We start from the raw sequence: 11619 nt of genomic DNA, 5'->3' as shown, positions 1-11619 counted from the left end.
TAAGAACAAAGATTTTTTTTCCCATTTATAAACACTTATTTTAAAACTTTCTACAAGAAAAATCTGTGATTTTTAATTTAGTTATTGTATTTCTTAAAACGAAGGGAGAAAGATAATTTTGAAAATAAACTATTACATATTGTTAAAAATTATTGCTGTCAGTCACAGTGAGAGGGAACCAAAAATTAATAGACACCATAATGAGGCCGGGCATGGTGGCTCACACCTATAATCCTAGCACTTTGGGAGGTAAAGTGGGCAGATCGCTTGAGCCCAGGGGTTCGGGACCAGCCTGGGCAACATAGTAAAACCCCGTCTCTACCAAAAATACAAAAAATAACCAGGGCATGGTGGTGCGTGCCTGTAGTCCCAGCTACTCAGGAGGCTGAGGTGGGAGGATGAACCCTGGAGGTGGAGGTTGCAGTGAGCCGAGATCGTGCCATTGCACTCCAGCTTGGGTGACAGAGACAAACCCTGTCTCAAAACAAACAAACAAAAAACCCAACACCATAATGGATTACCACTTACGTGCTAGAAATGAGTGAAGTTATTTAAAAAACTCTGTTTAACTTTTAAAAAACGACATCAGCTAATTTTATTACAATTATTTTTCACAATTAATAAACTGATTCCCACATAATTCAGTTTGTTTGATAAAGACTAATATGTAGCAACACTAGAATTACAATAAAATCCTAAATATATGTGTGTATTATATATAGAAGGCAGAATTGAAGTCATTTTGACAGTAGTATCTGAGATCTAAAAAATGAGAATTTAGTAAATCCAATCCTAGTTTCCCTGAAGGCACAACCTGTTCCATGAGACATTAACAGAGTTTATGTTTTTCAGTAATTGGTAGAACAAATACTTATTAGATTGAGACACTTAGATGGATGCTTTATACTTCAGGAATTTATTTTTTCACAATGATCCAAAGTATTAGACGAAGGTTTTTTGTTTTATTTTGCTTTTAATTGACAAATAATAAATGTACATATTTATGTGGTACAGTGTGATGTTTTGATACATGTATACATTGTGTAATAACCAAATCAGGGTAATTAGCATATCCATCACCTCAAATATGTGTCATTTCTTTGTGTTGAGAACTTTCAAAATCCCCTCTTCTAGCTACTTCAAAATATATGCAATAGGTTACTGTTAACTCTAGTCACCCTACTATGCAATAAAACATTAGCACTTATTTAATGTGAAGTTTTTAATACAAAAATTATTTTAAGAAAATAAGCACAGGCTGGGTGTGGTGGCTCATGCCTGTAATCCCAGCACTTTGGGAGGCCGAGGCGAGTGGATCACCTGAGGTCAGGAGTTCTAGATGAGCCTAACTAACATGGGGAAACCCCGTCTCTACTAAAAATACAAATTTAGCCGGGAGTGGTGGTGGGCGCCTGTAATCCCAGCTACTTGGGAGGCTGAGGCAGGAGAATTGCTTGAATCTGAGAGGTGGAGGTTGCAGTGAGCCGAGATCGTGCCATTGCACTCCAGCCTGGGGAACAAAAGCAAAACTCCATCTCAAAAAAAAAAAAAGGAAAGAAAAGAAAAGGAAATAAGCACAGCCATTTAAGTATGTTATTCACAGTTACACTGCTAGTATATGGAGAGACAGGAGTTGAACTCAGATCCTCTAGATACAAAACCTCTACACTTAAGAGTATACCATTTATGATATTTTCTCTTTAACTCACAAATAAGGGCATCGAGGGTAAACTGACACAGGGCTAAGGACTCATTCATTGGTGAGCAACTATCACACGATGATACAGAAAGGCTGTTGAAAAGCTTTTCTTCATCTTCTTAGTCAGTGTCAGAGGCAATTGGGTGATAAATATTTGGTGGAAGTAATACCTAAATAGTGGTCTCATTTTATGAGGTATAGGTCAGTTTTCCTTAGGAGTATGTAAAATGATGAAAAAAATTGCTATCAAATGTCAATAACATATGGGGGAGAATATGGCTCAAGGCAATTATTACATTTTACTGATGAGTGAAGGATGTTCAAATAGAAAGAAGGGAGACAGCAAGGAAAAGATGGTTAAAATGATGCAAATGAGTTCAGGTGTATGAGATGCACCTGGACAAGAGGTGCTGTACAGAAGGGGCTGAGTGTGTAAGAAGGTTCAAGAGCTTGGTGAGCACAGAGTCATGGGGACTCTACATTTTCTAGGATTTAAATATGGAAATACAGGCTGAGAAAAAGAACAGTGAGAAAACTTATAGATGAGAAATCCATGGTTTGTGATATTGAAGAATGAGACAGTGCAAGCCTCATAGTCTAGGAAAACTCCAACACGATCAGGACAAATAATCACAGAGAGGGGCACAATGAAAGGAGCAGAAGGATTATGGAAGGAACCATCCTGGAAAGCACTACATTTAACTCCTTCCTCTAACCCTATAACCCAGTAGCCATATTGAGGTTGATAATTTTCATTTTGTTCAATATTATACATTGCATCAGGTTGGAAGCCAGCACATACCCCCAGGATCCAAGCACTTTTCTTGGACACGTCTACCTCCCAGTAATGTTTCCCTGACGTGATACTTTGAGAGCCCAGGATGCCAGTACAATAACTGAAATTCACATATGTCTGATATGTTGTCCCTTGTGCCCCATATATTATCTGTGGTTCCGGACAGCTCACTTGTCTCATATCTTCAGAAATGACAGCATATGAAATGTCGTTTGGAGCCACTGTCACATCAACTGTAGAAAAATTAACAGGTCAGCTAAGGGATATAATGTAACTTTATTTGTGACATGAGAGAAATCTTGACAAAGACTTGAGAGAAAACTGGGAGGAACCTTGTTTAGAAGTTAAAAGGAGGGGCAAGTTATGTGTGTGTTGGAAGGAGAATCATAAATCCTAAAACATAAGCCTAATAGAGAACATAAAATTCTAAAAGATAAAGATAACAATAATGATAAGCCGCAGGGTGGCTTATGATAATGTGACTTCTCCTTACCCCAGTAGCGTCGGACATCTGTCAGCTCTGAAATGATAAAAATGCACAATATTGAATACAAACAAAGGAGTCAGCACTGAAATTCATTTTCTCTCCAGATTAGGGAAAGAGTAGGTATGCCCTATGGTAGGGCAGTAAATTGCTGAATGATGAGATGAAACAGCCACCTAGCCATTTCCCATTAAATATAATCCCATCAGCAGCAGACAATATCCATCCTCCCCTATCCCCTCTATCCATATTTGGAAACTGCACCCTCTTCCCTATTTAGCACCCTGACACCACTTGAATTCCATAACCCTGTTGTTGATCTAGCTCTCCTCACCTCTAAACACTTCTAGCATTCCTTTCAGATTAGGAGCTCGAAACACTCTCCTTTGATTTTTTGGAAAAGTTTCTGGCTTCTTCAAGGTCACGTTCTGCATCCTAAGAATTAAAAAAAAAAAAAAGAAATACTTCCAAACCTTTGACCTTGTGTCCCTGGAACACCCCTGACTTCCTATTATTTCACCCCATTGATGCACTTGAACTCTCTTCTTGGGGATCCTGAGAAGGGAGAGTGCAAACTCTTGACCCTGGAGGCAAACAAAATGTTCTCATGTTTGCCTTCCCACTTACTTTCTGTGAGAACATGGGAAGATCTTAACCTCTCAGAAGCACAGTTTCTTCCTTCTAAAATGAAATAATTAACCTCTCCCTGTCTACATTCTTAAACTCATAGGACACACACACACAAAAAGGATTTTAAAACAAAACAAAACTTTGGTGCCTTACAAAAGAAACCCTAACATTTAATGGGTGGAAACATCATTGCTATGTATGTTGAGTTCTCAGGGAGATGGTTAGAAAGTGAGGTTGCAGAACCTGGCTCCTGGATGTTTGAGACATATCAAGAGAGGAATCCTGTTTGGAGAGGCCTAAGACCTTCAAAGCTATTCCCAGCAGGGAGGTACTCAGATAACATCTAAGGTTTCAGATTTCTGGGAAAAATTACAAACACTTGGCAAATGAGAATTTATGTGCACTAAACTATTACTGGCCTGAATTTCATGTGGTTAGAAAGAACTTGATACCACCACGTAGGTGTGCGAGGTGTGCGATTTTAAACACAAGAATAGCACCTTTTTATGCTCTTCTAAAGAACGCAACTGAGGTGGATCAATTCTTTGTACCATGACCACATAATATCTAGAATATTATTTTGAAATATTATTCCAGAAATAAACATCTGATTTTGGAAATCTAAATATAAATGAAGAGGAACTGGTCTTTTTCCAGGAGGAAAATATAAACATGTGGGAATTGTCCCAGTGGACAATTAGGGGTATATGAGAGAAAAAGAAGATATGGCCCATCCAAAATAAATCAAGTACCTATTAAATACAGAAACAGAACTAGATGTAGGTAATAAAATGGTGATGGCACAGGGGTCCGACACTGCAACACCTTATTCCTGAAACCACTACTGACCCACACTCTGAGTCTCCACCACCCAAATTTTCTACCATAGAATCTGGTCTATTCCTTTTTTTTTTTAAATTTTATTTAATTTTATTGATTTTTCTAAGACAGAGTCTCACTTTGTCACCCAGACTGGAGTGCAGTGGCATGGTCTCAGCTCACTGCAACCTTTGCCTCCCGGATTCAAGCAATTCTCATGCCTCAGCCTCCCGAATAGCTGGGATTACAGGGGTGTGCCACCACGCCCCCCTTATTTTTGTATTTTTTTGATAGAGACAGGGTTTTGCCATGTTGGCCAGGCTGGTCTCAAACTCCTGATGTTCATGACTCAGTGTCCCAAAGTGCTGGGATTATAGGCTTGAGCCACCACACCTGGCCAAATCTGGTCTATTCTTAATAGTTATAGAACATTCGAATGCTGATTTATGACCAGAAATTTATGATAAAACAATATTGAAATTTTCCTGCCCTGGGAGATGTTTTATTCTAATTAAACCCAGGACAATTCCAATGGCTATAAATCTCTCCTCACTGCACAAAAGGACCATCTCTGTCCTCCCAGACATACCTTTTTATGATGCCATCCACACCCTAGGAAAAAGAGAGAAAACATCAATTAAGAAAGAGTCTCTCCTCACTTATAAAGCTTCATCACATTTCCCCCAGTTCCTAATGTGCTGAGAATAGAGATGGTGATAGTGTGAAAGACAAAAAAGCAAAGATAAGACTCAAGGCAATCATCCCAGAAGACTCATGTGAGATTTCCAAGTTCCCTTAAAAGTAGAAATAGCTTTCATCCTTGTGGAAGAGGTTTCCGGTTTCTGCAGATGGGACATGTTTAGAATGAAAAGAAGTGACTGACAATTTGTTTTTCTCCAAACGTATATGGCTCTCCATGAAATGATTTAAATAATTAGTGCTTCTTTGATTTATTAAACAGATGTAAAGCCTAGGCAACATAGCATGACCCCATCTCTACAAAAAATTAAAAAAAAATTAGCCAAGCACGGTGGCATGAGCCTGTAGTTCCAACTACTTGGGAAGCTGAGGTGGGAGAATTTGAGCCCAGAAGTTTGACTGAGGCTGCATTGAGCTAGGATCACACTACTGCACTCCAGTCTGGGTTGCAGAGTAAGACCCCATTTCTAAACAAAAACAAAATCACAAAAATAAACAACAAAACATATATATAAACTTATTCTCCAGGCATTATGTCACGTTTTGAAGAATCAAAGATGAATGAATAATAGTGCTCAAGATGTTTACGTGACTTTTGCTAAGGGTATAAGCAAACAAGTGTACTAAACAAGTATAAGATATTTTTCTTTCTTTCTTTCTTTTTTTTTAAAAAGGAGTCTCACTTTGTTGCCCAGGCTGGAGTGCAGTGGCGTGATCTCAGGTCACTGCAACCTCCACCTCCCGGGTTCAAGCCATTCTCCTGCCTCAACCTCCCAAGTAGCTGGGATTACTGGCACCTACCACAATGCCCGGCTATTTTTTGTATTTTTAGTAGAAATGGGGTTTCACCATGTTGGTCAGGCTGGTCTTGAACTCCTGACCTCAAGTGATCCACCTGCCTTGGCCTCCCAAAGTGCTGAGATTACAGGCATAAGCCACGACACCCGGCCTATGTACTTCTTAAGGTTGCTCTCTTTTCATTTTAGACATTAACTGTAACTGACTTCATTCACTTCCTTAAGTTTGACACACATATATGCAACTGATTTCCAATTCTCTACTTTTACCCAAGTTTGTCACTTAAATGCAGTTTAATGTATTCAGTAGTGAAGGAGCAACAAGGACCAACAACTAAGAATTTTTATTACATAATACCAACCATACTGTCTTCTCTCTTATACTACATTGTCCATAATATTACTAATATCTACTCAGTCATTGTGCTAAAAACTACATTTACTCTGAACTCTAGTCTCTAACAGGACAGTTTGGTCTACATTCTTTTTTTTTTTTTTTTTTTTGATACGGGGTTTCACTCTTGTTTCCCAGGCCGGAGTACAGTGGCGCAATCTCGGCTCACCGCAACCTCCACCTCCTGGGTTCAAGCGATTCTCCTGCCTCAGCCTCCCGAGTAGCTGGGATTACAGGTGTGTGCCACCACACCCGGCTAATTTTTGTATTTTTAGTAGAGACAGGGTTTCTCCATGTTGGTCGGGCTGGTCTCGAACTCCCAACCTCAGGTTGATCCTCCTGCCTCCACCTCTTAAAGTGCTAGGATTACAGGCGTGAGCCACCGCACCCGGCTAGTTTACATTCTTAATGGTTTTAGGTAACCTACTCCACTTTATCACCATAAATATTGTTTTGTTTTAGCAGATATGTACCAATGCAATGTCTTTGATCTCCTTTATGCCAGACACAATTTTTCCACATAGATTTTTTTTCAAGAACAAAGCCAATAGCTGGATCTACACATACAATCAAATAGTTTTGCTTTTTGTATTAGTAATTTTATGTTGTATGTAACATAAACCAAATAAAACTGGATTAAGTGGTGAAAAAGATTTTGGCAAGGGTAATTACAACTTCGGTCACAGCTGAATTTTGAAACTCAAACCTTGTCATCAAGATCTGGTCTATGGGTCCGGCACAGTGACTCCCGCCTGTGATCCCAGCACTTTGGGAGGCTAAGGCGAGCAGATCACTTGAGGTCAGGAGTTCAAGACCAGCCTGGCCAATCTGGTGAAATCCTGTCTCTTCAAAACATACGCATGCCTATAATCCCAGCTACTCGGGAGGCTGAGGCACAAGAATTGTTTGAACCCAGGAGGCGAGGTTGCAGTGAGCTGAGATCACGCCACTGCACTTCAGCCTGGGCGACAGAGTGAGACTTCATCTGAAAACAAAAAACAAAAATGTGATCAATGTCCTTCTCCAAATTCTACCTATTCCTCTACATTGAGTTTATTCTCTGTACATGAAGGAAATGTAACTCTCCTGATATAAACCCCAGTAGAAAGGAGAACTTCTAAGTTTTAACATAAAAAACTTTTAGGCTTGCATGGCATTTGTCTGTGTTGGATCAGATGCCCATCTGGTTTTTTTTTTTTTTTGAGATGGAGTCTCGCTCTGTCACCCAGGCTGGAGTGCAGTGGCGCGATCTCGGCTCACTGCAAGCTCTGCCTCCTGGGTTCATGCCATTCTCCTGTTTCAGCCTCCCGAGTAGCTGGGACTACAGGCTCCCGCCGCCACCTCGCCCAGCTAATTTTGTTTTTTTTTGTATTTTTAGTAGAGATGGTGTTTCACCGTGTTAGCCAGGATGGTCTCGATCTCCTGACCTCGTGATCCGCCCGCCTCAGCCTCCCAAAGTGCTAGGATTACAGGCATGAGCCACCGTGCCCAGCCCAGATGCCCGTCTTAAAAGCACTACTGCACTGTGGCTGGAAACAACAGGAATTACATATATTAACTTAACTAGGAGTAAGTTATATGCAACCCTGGCCATGCTAAAGACACACACGTATGGAAAGGATAAGTGAAACAACATATCAGTGAGTAAATTGTAGCAGATTTTTAAACAGCCTTAACTTTGAATTAATTTGGGCAATCTCACTTACCCAAGCATAGATTCATCAGGAGACGACAGAAGCCTTACTGCCTTGAGGGTACTGAACATAACTTATATTCGAGATTAGAAGCAAACCAAAGATACACGGACACACAGGGCAAAGCTAGGATGCCACACTTAAAAATTATATTTTAGCTTTCTTTAAACACAGCAGAGACATTAGCAACCACAGGGAAGTAACTAAATGAAGATACAGAAACGCTTCTTGCTGGGTAGAGACTAGAGGATGGGAATTCTCAGAAACAACAAAGTAACAAAAATGTATGTTTTGGCCAGCTGCAGTGGCTCATTCCTGTAATCCCAGGACTGCGGGAGGCTGAGGCAAGTGGATTGAGACCAGCCTGGGCAACATGGTGAAATCCCATCTCTACAAAAAATACAAAAATTAGGTGAGCATGGTAGTGTGGAGCTGTAGTCCCAGCTACTCTGGGGGCTGAGGTGAGGGGATTGCTTGAGTTCAGGATGTCGAGGCTATAGTGAGTCAAGATCGCACCATTACATACTAGCATGGGCGACAGAGTGAGACTCTGTCTAAAATATATATATGTTATTTACAAAAGAAATGTGTACACATACAAAGAGACAAGATAGAATACCACAGCTCAGGGGGATTTAAAAAAAACAAAAAACAAAAAAAAACCCCAAAACAATAAATAGAAAATATCCTCAAGTGACCCCAGATGTTGGAGCTAGAAGATAAAGACTTCAAAGCAACTATTGTAAATAGGTTAAAAAACTAAGGAGAACTATGCTTAAAGAATTGAAGTATAAAAACAATGACTCAAAAATAGATATGCTCAAGAGATAGAAATGATAAGGAAATAAAAATTCTGAAAATTTTAAGTAAAATAACAATAATGAAATATTTGCTAAAAGTGCTCCACAGCACACAAAAAGATCATTGAACCTGAAAAGCTGCATCAATAAAAATTTTCTGATTTAAAGAACAGAGGGAAAAAAGACTTAAGAAATAAAAAGAGCCTCAAAGACATGTCAGATGTCACAATGTAGCAATGTACATGTAGTAGGTCTTCCAGAAGGAAAGAAGAGAGGAAAAGGTTTTTAAAACCTGTTTTAAGACCTATTTACATGTATGTTGCTACATTTTCGAGTAAAAAAAAAAATTGGGGAAAAATTGTTTACATTCTATAAAAATTAATATTTCATCTATATTAATATATAAATCTATGTTCAATGAACCCCAAGTTAAATAACTAATGTGAGACCCAAATATCATAGAAAAACTTCCAAAGGCTACAATCAAAGCAAAGAAAAAATTAAAGCAGCAAGAGAAAAGTTAATCATTATATAAGGAATGCTTTCAACACGATTAATAGCTGACTTCTCATCTGAAATAATAGATGAGAGAAAAGACTAGACTGACTCATTGAAAGCACTAAAAGAAACTGTCAACTCCAAACTCCATATAAAGCAAAAGTTTTCTTCAAAGATGAAGAAAAAAATATTCTCAGATGAAGACTGAGAGAATTTGTTGCTGGAAGATGGAGAAAAAATGTTTTTTCCTTTTTTTTCTTTCTTTTTTTGAGACAGAGTCTGAACTCTGTTGCCCAGGCTGGAGTGCAGTGGTGCCATCTCGACTCACTGTAACCTCTGCCTCCCAGGTTCAAGCGAGTCTCCTGCCTCAGTTTCTCAAGTAGGTGGGATTACAGGCACGTGCCACCATGCCCAGCTAATTTTTGTATTTTTAGTAGAGATGGGGTTTCTGCATGTTGGCCAGCTGGTCTTGAACTCCTGACCTCAGGTGATCCACCTGCCTCAGCCTCCCAAATTGCTGAGATTACAGGTGTGAGCCCCTGCAAAATATTTCTTCCCATAAATATTTCTTCCCAAAAATATTTTTTAAATTTCTTCAGTTGAAATTAATTTCCTCCAAAGATTTACCCAAATTCATAATAAACCTAAACAAAATGGAAATACTATAAAATGTGAGTTAAGATAAAAGAATCTATAGTTTATTTCCCAAAGTATTTTCTTAGTAACTTCAAAAGACATTAAGTTTATTACAAAGTAATTCAATACTATCTTAATAGATTATAACATATATGCATGTGAGATATATGACAAAATGATAAACAAAGATGAAGAAAATGAAGCAATATTGAAGGGAAGTTTCTGTATTTTGCTGGAATTAAGTTACTATTAATCAGAAGGTGGCTGTGATAGGACAAGATGCATATTGTAATCATTAGAGCAAGCACTAGGAAGAGTACTAATGTCATACAGCTGAAAAAGAGAAAAACTAAAAATCTACATTGGAAAATATTTAGCACAAAAGAATCCAGTTAAGGATGCAGAAATAACAACATCAAAAAAGGAGAAATATAGAAAACAAATAGCAAAATGGTAAATTTAAGTAAAACTATATCAATAATTGCATTAAATGTTATAATGAAAACCCAAATGAAAAGTCAGAGACTGTCAGACAGACTGGGTAAAGAAGAAAATTCAGTTATCACTACCTATAGGAGAGCATATATTAGATTCAAAGCATAAATAAACCCAAAGTAGAAATAAAAGTATATATACTATGCAAGCAGTAACCATAAGACAACTCAAGTAGATACATTAATATTAGACCAAAGATACTTTAAGGCAAGAACGGCTATGTGAGAATAACAGGAATATTTCATAATGAAAGAAAGGTTCAATATGTCAAGAAGAAATAACAATATTAGTGTATCTTCACCTAACAACAGAGTTTCAGAATACTGAAAACAATATATAAAGAATTAAGAAAAGGAAAACAGACAACTCAATAACAACTGGTGAAGATTTCAATAATTTACTCTCAGTAATTAATAGAAAAGCTAGTATAAAAACCATAAAGGATATAGAAGACAACACTATCAGTTAGCTTGACCTAATGGACATCTTTAGATTATTTCACCAAATGAATGCAGAATACATATTCTTTTCAAATGCATATAAAACATTTTCCTGCTCATGTAATGTTCCATACCATAAGTTTCAATATATTAACAAATGATAAAACAAGTTATCTGATTACCAAGGAAGGGGATTTGAAATCCACAGCAGAAGAAACATTTAAAAAATTCTTAAATGCTTTAAAATTAAACACTACTTTTCTGAATAACCCAAGAGTAAACCAAAAAATCACAAAGAAAATTAGAAAATACATTGAGCCAAATGAAAACTCAAAAATTAAAATGTATGAAATACAGTTAAAGCAATTCATTTATTAAACACTATATCAGAAAAAAAAAGATTTCACAGTATCTAAGATTTCACCTTAGAAAAATTAGAAAAGGAACAACAAAAAACTCAATGAAAAAGATGAAATAATAAAGATCAGAGCAGAAACGATACAGAAAGTTTAAAAAAAGATAAAATCAATGTAGCAAAAAGCCTTTTTAACCTCCTAAAAGTTAACAAAATTGACCAAATATAACTAAAAGGACGAAAAAAGGGAGAGAAAACAAATCACCAAAATCAGGAATAAAAGAGGAGACATAAGTGTGTGTGCTGTAGATAGAAATGAAAGGAATTGCAGATGGATGTCAGCAAAATAGTATCATAGGAGTCTCTAGCAGTTGTCTCCCCCA

General features: G+C 37.7%; 1 protein-coding gene across 7 annotated transcripts in view; it reads right to left on the bottom strand.

Annotated features, from left to right (window-relative positions):
• Positions 1 to 897: 897 nt before the first annotated feature.
• Positions 898 to 11619, bottom strand: part of TRIM5 (tripartite motif containing 5) — a 25467-nt gene continuing 14745 nt past the window's right edge. For 2 of the 7 annotated variants that reach the window (XM_054441293.2, XM_054441294.2), the window contains exons 5-8: positions 5018 to 5040; positions 3314 to 3414; positions 2989 to 3015; positions 898 to 2728 (exon numbers count right to left, since the gene is read on the bottom strand). In XM_054441293.2, coding sequence (XP_054297268.2) covers positions 2142 to 2728; positions 2989 to 3015; positions 3314 to 3414; positions 5018 to 5040 — 738 coding nt within the window. In that variant the 3' untranslated portion in view covers positions 898 to 2141. The remainder of the gene's footprint in view (positions 2729 to 2988; positions 3016 to 3313; positions 3415 to 5017; positions 5041 to 11619) is intronic. The other 5 variants (XM_054441298.2, XM_054441297.2, XM_054441301.2 and 2 more) reach the window with 3 other exon arrangements.

Source organism: Pongo pygmaeus, chromosome 9, assembly GCF_028885625.2.
Source record: "Pongo pygmaeus isolate AG05252 chromosome 9, NHGRI_mPonPyg2-v2.0_pri, whole genome shotgun sequence".
Classification (NCBI taxonomy): Eukaryota; Metazoa; Chordata; class Mammalia; order Primates; family Hominidae; genus Pongo; species Pongo pygmaeus.
The sequence above is the reverse complement of the archived record's forward strand: the minus strand, read 5'-3'. Positions and strand labels throughout refer to the sequence as shown.